Genomic DNA, 15,105 nt, shown 5'->3' on the forward strand with positions numbered 1-15,105 from the left:
AAAATGCTTGTCAACTCATACCGACATCAATGAGCCCTCTTGCTTCTACAAGATTTTCCTTAGTTTTATTCCCTCCACGATTACAAAAAGCTTCTCACATTTTCCTGACTGGGTCCGAAGTGTGAGGGTACGCCACTGAACGGAAGGTAGAAGCCTAAGGAGATGTGTGGAACATTTTAGCCAGTGCTACTTTTAGTTCCCAGTCCAGACAGCGCAGCTGTCTCAGGCACTTGTACATAAAAACCCACTGTAATACACACACAGAAACACAAGGGCACGCAACTTTGCCTACAGTACTTATAAACATGATCTCGCCGCCAACCCTTCTTCCACTCACAGTGCCTTTTATCAACATTCTCTTGTGCCGAGTTTGCCCTAGATTTGTTCTCTGCTTTGGGATTTCATCAGCAATACAATTAAGAATGCCGGCGACAAATGTAATCACCAGATTCAAAGACTTTCTTGGATATGAAGAGGTGGGGCTGTCACTGAAGCGCAGCTTCTCAGGCATACTGTACACATAGGCAGAGGGGAGAGGGCAGAATAAAGCCTCGCAGGGAACGGATTAAAATATGTAGAAGCACAAACCGACGCCTGCAGCAGAATTTGGAGCAAGTCCTTGGTGCGAACTTGATGCAGTTGGCTGAATGATGCCCGCTGAATTAAAGTGTGACATCTGCGCCCACCATGTCATTAAGTATTAGAAGGGCAATACATGAGAACTACTCCAGCGAATGATTTCCAGGCTTTATCCCGCTCTTCTCCCGGCCAATCCCTTGATGGATAGGAAGTAGTCCCGTGCGTGGCTTCACTCGCAGCGACACCTCAAGTGCTGCCACCCTGCATGCCATTGTGCGCATTGGAAACAGGCAATGATACAATTTACAACCAGAGTCCGTTTCTCATGGGCTTCGTAAATAAGCATGCGAGTGGTGTACGCGCTCACGTGCCAAAGCGAGCCATCTGTTTTGAATTATCGCGCACACGTCTGGGCACGATAATTCATAACAGATGGCGCCCATGTGGGTAACCGCAAGCATTAGGCCGTGGGCGGAGCAAAGGCGGGACATGCACCCACCGTTGCCCAATTGCGTGGTCTTTGTTAGAAAGACGCACGCAAAGGCCAATAGCCTGTGACAAAAACAAAAGCACACGCACAAGCGTGTGGTCAGATTTTTGAAGCCCTTACATAAAGTCTTGCTAGGCTCGACCGAAAAAGCATTGAACTTTCGCAAACAGCTTCAAAAGAGCTTAAACCAGAGAAAAATGTGGTTGGTGTCGTCAATGAGCGCAAAGATTAAGGCGCCAGGCGACAAGGGGAAAATCTTTGGTTGAACCCAAGAATACTAGTAACCCTGTCAAATACGAAAAGACATTTTCTACAAATAAGAATGTGTGTTCTAAGTGTGGGTTTCCTTCTCATTATCCAAATCCTCTTATTCGTCCAGCAAAGAATGCCTCATGGAGGAAGTGTGGTAAGAAAGGGCACTTTTCTAAAATGTGTGGTGGCCGAGGGAAAATCAATGTTGTCTTTTCTGAGGAGGACAAGAGTGACTCAGTGAGTGAAGTTGTGAGTTTCTTGACCGATGTCATTGTGGTAGTCGAAGATGACTCGGAAGAGTGTGTTGATCCTGTGGTGGATCTTATTGTTGATGGAAAGTGTGTTCAACTTTTGGTGGATTCTGGAGCACGTATAACGATGGTCACTGAAGAATTGTTTGAGAGTAAATGGGCGAACAAACTGCTCCAACGATCAGATAGGAGTCCTGTTTCCTATGAAGGAAGGAAGATTGAATTGAGAGGGTTTTTGAGACTACTCCTATTCAAGGATAGATATATTCAGGAAAAGGTTTATGTCGCAAGAAAAGGTCTGAATATTTTGGGATGGTACCACAGGGTCTGTTTGGCATGACTCTTATGTCTGGCACCTCTGTACAAGTAAACAAAATATAAAGGGAGGTAGAGGGGAAAAGGGGCTAAGGCTCCCCCTCCAAAAATCAATTAATCACAAATGGTCTCTGTTGCCTGAGATCAGGAACCTAGCCGATAACTATATTCCTATTCACAACATTCACTGGAGTCGGAATAGTGTATATAGTAACTAAAAAGGAGAATTGCTCTTTTTCCTGGTGTCCCCTCACTCACCAGGGTTGCCCCATGGTGACATGCTTCGTCATAGGGGCCATCCCAGTCCTCTACGGGCTGGGGAGTGCTGCGACTTGCGGAATTACGTAGGAGCACTAACAAAAAGACTATGTGTGGTGCAAGAGTTGTGATGTGATGGAGTGGGGTATATGTGAATGTTTAAAAATACCTGCCTAGTGAGTTTCAAAGACTTTATTATTGCTCCTAGGTGGTAGAATTAAAAACGGGGTAGAGGTGGTAGGGTGCCTAAATGACAATGGGTTTAGGTGTACCTATCAACTTCTGCCTGCCAACATGTTTCGTGCGTCCCCAAAGCATTTCCTCAGGACTACACAGGGACCAGCCCTGTGTTCGCCACTCCTAACAAAAGCCCAAATAAGCTAATAAATGGAAAAATATTCATAAATGCTGCAAAATAATAAGGCATGCATCCGGTACCTACGCAACCTAAATAATCAGGTGGTTCATGAAATGAGGCCTAACTGTGCCCCATGGACTCGGAGGGGTTTAGTATCCAGGCAGAATTTGCTCCTAGGATACCGCACTCGGTCTCACCTAAGCTTCTCCCTCCTGTCCTCTCAGCATGTAATCCGAGGTTAATTTACTTTCTATGACTCCTTTCATCTCAGTAAAAGAGCCCAGCTACGTCGACCCAGAAGTCTCGCCTTTTTAACCTTTCTCTCATATATAGCTCTTTCCAAAGTAAACATTGAGAGTAATTGCGACAACCACTGTTGAAATATTGGAGGCACCAGGTCAAGCCAGGCAGGAGCAATACTTATTCGTACTACAGCCATAGCCAGAAAAAGGAATTGATAAGCCGGATCTTGCACATTACCATTGCTAACTCCGAGAAGAATAAGAGCAGGGGTTAGTGTAATTTTCAGCCCTACTGACAAGTCAAAAAAAGTTCATAATAGAGTCTAGCAGGTTTTCACGGCGTGAGAAAGATGCAAACATGTGTATGAGATTAGCCGCAGGTGCGTCGCACCGCGGACAGCTAGTTCCTACCAGCCCACCCCACTGTGCAATTCTCGCTGGGGTGTAATAAAGTGCAAAAACAGTCTTATAGTGCTGTGCTTGAATCCCAGCCGAGCACATAACTATCTGACCTAATTCTAGAGAGTCAAGAAACCTCTTTGATTCGACACCCACCAGTTCCATTCATTTTACAGCATGTTTGGCCATATCATCGAGCTTCAATGCAACCAGTTCAGCATGTATTAACCTGATAACACCCTTTGAGCCCTGTGGACCTCCAAAACGGACTTTTCTAAGGGGATGGATCACAAATACCATAGTAGACGTACCCTCTAAAAAAGACATGAACCACTTCACACTGATCTTTGCCAGCCCAACCATAACCCTATAACCATGACAGAAAATGGACATCATCTTTAGCTTGAGCGAATCCATCTTTATTCCTCTGTTATTTATGTCTCTAATATATACTCTATGAGAGACCTCTTTGTTTCTCTGTACAAATAAAAAAACATCATCATGTTACTGAACCACTGACAAAGATTTTGTCAATAAAGTCTATAAGGCCATAGAAATGTAAAATGGCAAATTATCAGAATATCCTAATCGGATTACTCAAGCAGCGGCGTTTCTACCCATGTATGAAAGTGCAGTGTGTTCAGAGGATCCGGAGATTGTGTTGCATGCATAATCTTGAAAATTGTCCTGGGAATAATTATTTTTATGTGTTTAAAATATGGGGTTCTGCATACCTTGCAATGCACCCAAATATTTGTCTCAGTTATGTGTGCCACTGACCACATTGCTGCAAAGACTGGAAAGATTACAAGCTCATATTTATCTTTGTTTATAATATTTTAACATAAAACCAGTTGGTTTAAAAGAGGTACTAATTGACAAGCTCGTTCATGACATAAAAAATACCAAAACACCACTGTATCAATGAAAAGCGTGACCCCACATTTACACTGGATATTCATAACTTACCATTACAGTGCTTAGAAGTTCTATTGAAGGGTGGGGAGCAAAAGCTGCAGCATAGAGAAACTTTTCTTGCAGGGATACCTGTTTTTTGTTGTTGAAATCTAGGAACTCAGAAAGGGCTGACAAGGAGGCAGTGGACTGTGCAGCTACTGCAGCATCAATCAGAAAGGGCCTGTAAAACAATACACACATCAACTCAATACCCCTTTCAGCAAAAGCCAAGTTAAATATGAAATCAGTGGCTATGAATGCATTGGGTTTTGCTTTTTGTAACATGTCATGGCTGAAATGTAGAATAATGGAAATTGGGCTATCCGCCAATGGGAATCTGGGTATGTAACCAAAAGGAGCAACAAAGTTCCTAGTGGACTTCAGAGAATAGTACATTTAAAAAAAGTAAATAATTGTTCCATAGGTGTGCTTTTGGTGGAAATACAGACATGTTAGGCGAATGAGTAGGTTTAACAGTGAAGAAAATAAACAATCTTTCAAGACACAATAAGGCAGTGATGGTAGGTGTCCAGTTGTTGAAAGATCAACAAGGTGTTGTTCAAAGGTTATGTTGCATTACTGCAGCATGTTTAGCCTTTAAATCCAGTGTTGGGGATCTTGAAAGAAATTAACTCACTCATGGCCCTGCCCTCTATATTAATCTCTTTTACTTGGGTTCACCAAGGAAGATAATCATATGTAACAAACTAATGATTTGTAGATGAGCACTATGGAATATTTATTTTTGGTTGTCAAAAAATATGCTTTCATACCTTGAGCACAGCAAGAATCTTTAATTTGAATTTGCAGCTGAATGGCAATCAATGATGTTCAGTTAGTTACTGTGTCATTCATGTATTATCATCAAACATAATACATACAATCTTCACATTTGAAGTACATATAACAAAACAACACATAATATATTCAGAATGAATTTAACATTTCAGTTCCGAAATAAGCCTATTTGGGTGAAAATATAGCAGTACAACAGAACAACAATAAACATCTTGAAATTAAAACCACATGACCGCAGTAAAGGGACTAAATACTTCACATGGATATATCTGTAAAAGTTACAAAGTGTTCACAATGTCCTTGTATTTGGATAGATACATAATCACAGGGACAATTATTAGAAGAATCCCCGTTTATCCAGCCTGTAGGAAAAGACAAGAAAAGTGTATCTAGATTGATGATAGGAGTAAAAATACAAAAATTGGGCTCCAAACCTGGTCTAGTCTAACAATTTAATAGTTCATCACCTTTTCTATTCAGTGTAAAGCATAATGTAAATTCCTTTTTCACACAGGACTCATCTTTGGGCGGAAGAGTCCATGAATACGAGAACATTTCCAGTCTTCCTAATCAGAACAAAGTTTTCCTGCATGTTTAAATCAAGGGAAATTTAGGAAATCCGTAAAACTTCAGAAAGCTCATGATAACTTTCCTTTTTAAGACTGTTGCTGGATTACACCCAATTGTAATCCAGAATAGTGAAGAAGCTAAACATAGTTGATCTTCCAAGCATCCACAATTCACTAAGACAAACAGAAGTTGAGGTAGTCTGTCCAAGCTACAATTGCCTAGTATAAAAGTTATTTAAGCTACCTGCAGACAGCTTACATTGTGAAAAGCCAGAAACTGGCCCATAAGTAGCTTTAAAAATTCATTAACTATTATAACTTTCTATCGTACACTTCATCAGCTTGGTATCCAATTTTTTTTGCCAAAAAAAAAAACGCAGCTTGAGTTTGTAATAGCTGTAGTTTCCTTATTTGAAACAGTTCACCCAATTGGTGAAGTTATTAAAACTGAGACTAAGATAGCTAAAGGCCTATCTATACAAGGCCGGTTTTGTGGTTATGAACAATGCAATCTCTAGATCTGAATGTCCTAGGGATCAATGTCATAGTATGCAACTTAAAGAAATTGGTTTGCAAATCTAGATCCTCCATAAACCTAATATAGCCATCCAAACATCTCTGAATGCCAGTCGCTGTCCTTGATAAAAGTATGGCAACATCTGCATAAATCAGAACCAGAATATGTTGATTACAGATTTGTAGGTATATCCTGGTTGAAATTTTTGAGATGGCTCTTCAATTGATTGGAATACAATTGAAAAATGAGTGGGGCAAGAACACAACCTTGCTGAACCCATCTATCTAATTTTAGCTTGCCTGAGCATTCCCACAGGCCCTGGTCTGCTGTGCCTTTACAAGATAGTACAGCACAGTGCTCGCCTGGACGGACACAAGTGTCCCACCATTACCGGAACACACATGGAGGCAGAGAAGGTGAAGAATGCTTTGCATCACAGGCCTGCCCAAACCACAGGACTCTCTGCCTGGGGGCCAGGGCCAGTGTAGCAACAGGGGCACAGCAGGACTTAAAAACACTCCTGCTGCTAGTGTCAATGTGAGCACGATCTCCTACACAGCAGAGCATCACTGAGAAGTTGTGTATGGACTGGAGGCCCTCAGTCAGGGTGCAAAATTATATTTATATTCTAGTCAATGCTTTAAATAAATAAATAAATCAAGGGTCAGCTGAATGTGTCCTAGTATGCTGCGGCACCACCCTGAGCCTGCAGAGCATTGAGTAGAGCAACACGTTCAGTGTCTGTCAGGCATACTGTAAAGTTTTAAAACTACCAATACCACAGTGAGCTATGCAGCAGCCTCTCCATGATTACAGTCTGTGCGGCCTCTTGTCTCCGACCATGTGCGGTCACATGCAGCAGCATGATGAGGCACCATGACCAATTGGGCACAGGCATCGGTGAATGTAGTGTCTTCTGTAGTGTCTTGGGCGAGCCCAGGGGAGAACATTGATGGTGGCAGACATTAACCCCTGAACACTCAACAACAGAATCACAGGGGCAGAGTCCCTCCCCAGAAGAGCTCTTAAATCCCGCCACAAGACGTTGCGGCGTTCTAGAGGTAAGAACACCTTCCCCAGGAGCATGTCCGAACGGCCCCCAATGAAGTCCAAGTCCTGGGTGGGATCTAAGTGGGACTTCCGCAGGTTGATCAGGAAACCGTGGACAGAAAGGACCTCGCGGACCCTCCGGACGTGCAGCCTTCCCTTTGAAAAAGAAGTAGCAGAAATTAACCAGTCATCCAGGTATGGAAACACCCTGATCCCCTCCCGGTGAAGAATGCCACTCAAGGGCACCAGAATCTTGGTGAACACCCTCGGAGCAGACGACAAACCGAAAGGAAGTACCTGGAACTGGTAGTGGCAGCCCCCCACGCAGATTCGGAGAAAGGGCTGAGAAGACAGGTGGACCGGCACATGAAGGTAGGCATCCAACAGGTCTAGAGAAGCCACCACCTCCCCCTGGACCAGCAGCAGCAGAATCTCCTGCTGAGAAAGCATCTTGAAATAGTGTGAGGAATGAAAGAAATCACCCGCATCAAGTGTAAGACAGACCGAAAATCCCCTGACACTTTTCTTACCAGGAACAGAATGGAATATACGCCAAGACCCCTCTGAGATGGAGGAACTGGCCGGATGGCCCCCTTCACGAGCAGGTCCTGGATGCCGGCGAGCAAGGCCTCCCACTTGACCGGTGAGGAAGGCAGCGGGGTAGCATGGAAGTTGTCCAGAGGAGGGGAACTGAAGGAGATGAAGAGACCTCCTCGCATGATCCGAAGAGCCCAAAGGTCCGAGACAGATGACTCCCACGTCGGAAGGAAGTGGCGAAGCCGGCCGCTCACTGGGAGCCCACCCGGCGGGGTCCGGAGATAGTCAGGACTTGGGGGCAGAGGTGGAGGTGGCAGGCTGAGACTGGGATTTGGAGAAGAAGGGGACACCCCGGCCTCGAACCCTGCATTGAAAGGGCGCTCCACCCCTGGGCGTGGATGAGGTGGAAAATGCCCTCTTGTGACCCGGAAAGCGGGCTTTGGAAGACCTGACGGGAGCCAGCATCTTCCGGTCCTCAGCCGATTTCTTGACCATGTCCTCAAGAGAAGATTCAAAGAGCTTTAATCCAGAAAAGTGGATCTTCATCAGTAAGGCCTTCTGGGCAGCCTCTGCCTTCCAGTTGCGCAACCAGATCTGCCTCCGGGCTTGAATAGCAGCGCCGTCAGCTGCGGCCGAAGCACCCAAAGTGTCGAAGGAGATTTCAGACAGGAGCCGAGTTTGTTGCTCCATCAACGCCAAGGTAGGGACCACATCTGCCCCTTGGTCCAACAGCTCTGCCAAGGACTGGAAATCCTTTAACAAGGCCTGTACAGTGTAAGACAGGTAGGCAGAGGCACGGATGGAAAAATTGGCCACCGAGTAATCCCGCTTGGCCGCGGCCTCCACCCACCTTTCAACAGGGTCCGAGGGAGAAGCATCTTCGGAAATAATGGAACCCTGCGAGGAAAGCCGCGCCATCAGAAAGTCCACCTTCACAGAGAAAGGGAAATCCTTGGTAAAGCCCTGGATGGAATTGCGCTTCGCCAGGTACCTCGGAAAGGCCTGTTTATCAACCTCCATTCACTTCCCCTCCAACACCTTCTTAACGGAGTAATGAAGAGGAAGAGACTCCAGTTCCTTACGCTGGTACTGTAAGAAGAAGTCCTCCGAGAGTTCCGCGGCAGCCGGAGCCGGAAAAGCAAAATTCTGTTAAATGCGTAGAACCACAACTCGTAATCTTCTGACCCTAAATATAGTGCCCCCGGAGATCCTCCTATTCCCCCTCAGTGTCAGAAATCCGAGTGGGGTCCAAGCGAGGATGCTTCGGAGAAGAGGGACCCTGACCACCACCGCGCTGCGCAAAGGCAGCAGCCACCGCCGCCTGAATCCTTTCTTGAATGGACTGAAGGGAGACAGACTCAGCAGCACCCTGGGAGGCCGAGCCCTCCCCCACAGGGGCATCCACCTGCTCCATGAGCCGGACAGCAAAGGTGTAGGCACTACCACAAAAGGCAGCAGCCCACTGGAGACCACAACGAGAAATGAAAACCCTGGCCCCTAAATGCAGGCAGCAAAAGGCAGGCAAGCCGTTAAAAACTGACCGGCAACACCTGTGCTGGTCAAGCACCACCCAAACCCCGCCCCCGGGAGGACAAGTTACACTCCTGTGAGAGACAGGACTACACAGAGAGAACCCCAAACAGCGAAGGCTGCGAGGAAGCAAGAGACGCGCAGCCCCGCCGCAGAGTCAAAGGAGCCGGCGGGAGATGGGAGTCTGAACGCGGTCACAGAGACGGAGGAACTCCAAGGTAGGACATACCCCGCCACCGCCTGCCCCAGCGATTCAATGGCAGGTGGGCCAGCGGGTACAAGATGACACAGCACAATGGCCGCCGCCCATCCCAGCCCACAGGGAAGGCGGGCGGTGAGCCCATACGAAAACCCGCACCGTACTCCACACTGAAAGGTAAAAAAAGACCGAGCTGTTGCCCGCCGCAGCACCACGAGGGGCAGGCGGGTGGCGAACACAAAACGCTGACATGGAAAGCCGCCGCCCGCTACAACGGCATGAAAGGCAGGTGGGCGGCGAAAACCGCCCACCATGGAAAGCCATGGCATGGAAAGCCGCCGCCTGCCATTAAAGGCAAGCGGGCGGCGAAACCGGGCACAGGGCTAAAAAGGGAAACCAAAATAGCGACGTGATGCCGAAAGGCACAGTCGCAGAACCCCAGCTGTCTAAAAAACATGCGAGTAAATCCCTAAAAAGCACCCATACCCCAGGAAAACCTCGGCTAGGGCAGGACCGCCACCCGGAACCCACGTAGGCACCACTTATCTGACGCATCTGGAGAGACTTGTGCAGAACATAAAAAACAGGATTTGGAGTTGGACCGACCCGCCTCTTATAGGGGTCATGGGGTGTATGGGTCGGCCATATTGGGAGAGGATGGGAGGCTAACTTTTGCTTTGGAGGTTTCTGGTGTGGAGCTGAAGCTCACTTCGTTAGTCATGTGGCGAGGAAGACTAATGAGGAGGTAATTCTTTTTATGGGCCCCATATCCTGAAAAGGTGTAGTATGAATGCATATTCAGAGATTAGATTATTTGACATGTCTGAAGGGTATCGCGTAGCCAAATATTACTGATTTTCAGATACACAAAGGATCAGCTGGATGAAATTTGCAGCATTTGTTATTATTGAGTAGACACAAAGTTTAGAACAATTCTGATCTGAGTGAGACAAGTTTGGGTGGTATTATTTTCTGGTTTGCCAAGTGAGGGTATATAATATCCTGTTAGTGACTGTAAAAAAGACAGCAGCGAACCTTGAGATGGGCTTCTGGTGGTAAACACTCAAAGCCATTTTAGCAGAGATTACAGTGAGTGAGACTAAGTAAGTGAGACACGCACGCAGCAGAGATGGAAAAACGGGTGGTCCAAAAATCCAAGACTCTAGTGGGGTTAGATGGGTCGGAACCCATTCAGGAACTCTGGGCACTGACTCCATGAAATGGTGAGCTCAAAATCGTTGACCTACGAAGTGTTATTTGGCAGTTTGGTGTTTTGCATTTCTGGCAGATTAGCAGATAATTACATGTAGGCTCTTTCTCACCCTACATAACATCCTACAAACATATTATTTGTTCACATTTCTAATACTCTCCATGCTTACTTTGAATCTAATAGCATTGTTTACTTTGATTCTAAAAGCCTTGCTTACTTTGACTCTAATAATCTTGCTTCTTTCATTGTCTGAAGTAGAGACTTGAAACAATATAACTTGGGTTGTCATTGGTTTTCCAGACCATGTACAGCGACTACGGCAGGTCTTGGTTATTCTCAGTTCTGGTTCATCCTTGTGGACCAGGGCCACAAGAGCGTTGGGGAAACCTGTCAGTTTTTACAGATCTGCAGATCTCACTGCAGATGGTGCTACCTACACCTCTCTGGAGACCAGGGGAAATCTTACCAGAGTGGAATCTTTTGACTAGCATCACGATCAGTGCTTCCCTTTCAGATGCACCACTTGCGAATAACCATTCCAGTGGAGTGAGTTGACCACTGCACCAAATAATAAGCTTAACAGGCAACCAATCCTTTCAATGTAAGAATGGTTTCTGTCACAAAAATAAGTTACTTTTCTTTCAGTGCAACCACCAGTTTCATCAAATGTGCACAACGGAATATAGAAAAACAATGACTTTACTTACGCTATGTCCCCTGAAGATTTCTGTAGGAGCTGAAGGATATCTCTTTTTTTGGCGTGACGCAACATTTGCACAAACGTATGAAAGCGCCTTGTTGACAATGGCTTGGAGAGGTTGATTCTCATTGGTCGCTTCCTGGACTCCTTCAGATAGGTAATCAACTAAAAACAGCACAATGAACAGAATATTAAACACCCACAAATGTGATATCCCAATTCACTGTTACACAGAGCTCAGTGTAAAGTAATCAACGAATTACTACATGGTAAAAAAACAGTCAACTGCTATCCCATGTTGACATGGAACATACATTTCTAACAGCAGCTATCACAGTCAAGTAAAATCATTTAGGAAATATATTTTAAAACTGGAACAGATGGTGCTTAGGATCTGAATCTCTTTGGTATGGAAATAGTGAATCTGGTGCAAACTCCTATTTGAACCAGACTCGTTGTCACAATGTAGGCACCAATTACAATTCCATTTAGTGTTTGCTCATTGCATTTTTGACAAGCTAACCCCAGAATGGGAAATAACATCGACTATTTACATATTATCTCCCATTCTCACGTGTGGAATGCGGTGCAACTTGCGTTCTTGGATAATACCGAGATCTGCACAGCCAATATTTACTGTGTGCACAATGTATGCCCAAGATAAAGAATTTAATTGCGCTCTCGTCAGAATTGGGGCCTTAAATTTACATTCACTACTCCAGAGTGTTTCTCCAATCTCACGAGCATTACATTAAATCAGATGACTGCTATTGTAAATTCTACTCCAAATATAATCAAGGGAAACTGCTGCCAATAAGCACTTACAGCATTACTCAGAATTTCGAGCTCTATGGATTAGAATTTACCAGCCCTAATAACCAAGGCTAAAGTGTTCAGATATGGATCAATGTCTATCAAATAGCACTTTAAATGTAATATATGAGACTGCAATCAAAGTACTAGTGTAGTAAAATGACTTAGAGATGCTGCGAGAGCTGAAAGCAGTTTCAGAGACGCTGTGAGAGCTGAGATGAGATGCTGCGAGATGCTCCTTCCAGCCCCACCCCACTTTTCAGAAGCTGCCGAAAAGCCATCAGCTAAACTGTGTAGGTGCTTGCGGTTCTGTGGTCGCAGCTTCTGTGGCTGCCGCAACTGCCACTGGGGAATTCTTCTCCTATTGCAGGGGTTCCTGCCCACCTGTGCCTGTCGCCTGCAGCCAGTATTGGAGCCTCACAAGAGTTGCGCAGGTGTCTCTTGGGTCCGCAGCGTCACGGCGCCGCATTCATTGTGGTCATTACCAGGACAATACTTGACCTTTTGTCGTGGTTGCCCTCTGCCAGAATGATATCTCCCTGTACCTGCCAATGTGACCACAGTGTGTGTGGCTGGGAATAACTCCACACCAACCATTCAACACTTGGGGGTGAGTAGAGGGAGGAGGAGAGCATTTGGTTTAAGTGTACTAGTAGTTACATAAACATTTGATCAGCATTGCTTCTCTGGGGTGTAGAAAGAGCTGTTGGTGCTCTGTTGTGTGGGTAGAGCCGGTGGTGTGCAGAAGCTGTGGTGCGGCTTGCTCTCTGCTGTGTGCGCCTCCAGCCTGGGTTTACATCTGCAAACAGTCCTAGGCCATTACTTATCAACCTATCTATCTACCAACCTCTGCCTACCATCAGAGGCCTCCTGCAAGCCTCCTACAAGTGGCTAGTGCGATATCTTCCTAAGCCCCATTCTCCACTTACCATGAGTGACCAATGTGAGGAATTGGAGTACGTGTGTTCTACTCAGTGTCAATGGCTGGAGGACAGAGGATTGCATGAAGAAAGAAATAAGCAGCCAAGGCCAGCTAACTGCTGAGAAGGGAGGATAACCTCCACTAGTGCCAAGAACTCTTTGATATGGCACAATGGCATTAGCGAGTAGACGCCTCAAACAGGCGATTCCAAGGCACTCGATAAGAGTTTATAATAGACTACTTGCAAATTACCCAAAAGGAAAGGGCTGCATCCGGATGGAAAATACAATCACGCCAGTAAACATGCCTGGATCTGTCTCGCCCTGCATCTGTAGGATCCACAAAGACCCACTCTACCACCTACTTGAATGCCCGAAATATGAGAAGACCTGCCCTATAGTTTATAACAAACATTTACCAGAAGATCATAAAGGAATTTACACCTATGCCAGCTACTAGAGCTGAGCTGATCCCCATGGCCCTGGATGGCATCCGGCCTAGCACTTCAACCGGGTTTGGAATGGCCCTTCTCAAAAGCGGGTCTGCCCACTCCAGTTTAGACATAACCAGCAACAAAACCCCTAAAGTAGCCAATTTTGAGTCTGCGGTCGGTATAGCTGATCAAAAAGCCCATGCACAAGAACAAACTCTAGCAAGATCCCATGGTAAAACAGGTAACCTGCAAAGCTCAGCGGTCTCAAGACTGACTGAGCATATGGAGTGTTCAATGAAGTTGTGTAAAATCAGAAATGCCTTTTCCCTCAAATCACCTAAATATCTATTCCAGAATGGGGCAATCTAAATCCCTGCAGCAATGTATGACCAACGGGAAGACAATTGCCCAGGCAGTGAGCACTAGACCACCAGCTCCTTAATGTTTCTCAACTATACCCTACCTGATGTACCAGTAAGCGCCACAGCACAATGAAAGGGCATGCACAGAGAGGGCCAGAAATTCCGATATCCCTATAATTATACTTGACAATACATGGGAGACTCTGGCTGAGTCTGATACCCATACTAGGGTAAGCAGCATAGATTCCTTGGGAGGCCCCCATTTTTAGAATTTAAACTTCTAGAGTATCTCAGTTAATCAATAACCCGGTAGCACCTTACCCAATTTGGAGGCCTCACAAAGTTTCGTAATCCCAGAAGCCATGAATGCACTCAACAGAGTCCTGTCTTCAATACTATCAATTCTAGAGAAGACACTAGGTGGGTCTGATCACTACAGAACTCGATACTCTGTGCCTTAGTCCCTGAAGGTAGAAACCAAGATGTAGCCTCACAGACGGAAACCCAAACTGAGCTAGGAAGTTCAGCAGTCCAGAAGGTATCGTCATTTGCCTCCAACCTGACACAATGGTCAACATCTGCCCAGCTTGCAAAGATAGGCTTAATCCACCATCCATTCTAACAGAAGGAGCAACAATTAAGGATTCATAAAACGTCGGAAAAACCATTGACACCCTTGGCAGGGGTAAAGGGGTGGAAATCACTCATAATGCAGAAGGCTGTCAGACAATGCTAAAGGAATCTGTGCCAGGGTTTCCTGGTACTGCACTGTGTAACTAAGGGAGCTCCACACTGCAAACTAACAATGCTAAAACTACAAGTGCCTCCAGAGTACCTGTGAATACTGGGAAGATAGGCAAATAGAAAAAAATAGAAAAGGACCAATGTTACCCTTCCTTTATATTCACAAAAACTCCTAACCACTCTATCAGAGGCTCAAACTATATAAGTGATACAAATAATACCATACGCCCTAAAACAAGTAATTCTTGAAGTATGATGATGGCCGTGGACCAGTCAACTCAAAGAGAAAGAAAAAGCATCTACTACAAGCTAAAAGCAAACAGAATCTAAGAGGAAAAGTTTACCTGCCAAAGGAGTAGCTGAAGTGCCTCATTCGGTGAGGGTATCACTCAGATCTAGGAACACTGATGAAATTTCAAATAAGAGTTCTGTGTCAGAAAACACTACATTGGTTGACCTGAAAGCTGATTGCTGCCTGAAGTTTATTGATTTCTTCCCAGATATTAGCTCTGCGAAGCCCCTAAACAGGACACGATTTTTAGACCTTTTCTATGCAATTCCCAAGAGTGGTCTCTTCGGATGATATGAAGATTGGGAGACTGGTTAACCAGCAATTT

At 45.4% G+C, this 15,105-nt stretch overlaps 1 protein-coding gene across 5 annotated transcripts in view; it reads right to left on the reverse strand.

Moving 5' to 3' along the window:
* The window catches only part of LOC147711306 (microsomal triglyceride transfer protein-like), a 370,310-nt gene that overhangs the window by 128,000 nt on the left and 227,205 nt on the right, over positions 1-15,105 (reverse strand). For all 5 annotated transcript variants that reach the window (XM_086922044.1, XM_086922041.1, XM_086922045.1 and 2 more), the window contains 2 exons: positions 11,222-11,379; positions 4,114-4,282 (listed from right to left, as the gene is read on the reverse strand). In XM_086922044.1, the coding sequence (XP_086778170.1) occupies positions 4,114-4,282; positions 11,222-11,379 (327 nt within the window). The remainder of the gene's footprint in view (positions 1-4,113; positions 4,283-11,221; positions 11,380-15,105) is intronic.

Source organism: Lissotriton vulgaris, chromosome 5, assembly GCF_964263255.1.
Source record: "Lissotriton vulgaris chromosome 5, aLisVul1.2, whole genome shotgun sequence".
In the NCBI taxonomy this organism is placed as follows: Eukaryota; Metazoa; Chordata; class Amphibia; order Caudata; family Salamandridae; genus Lissotriton; species Lissotriton vulgaris.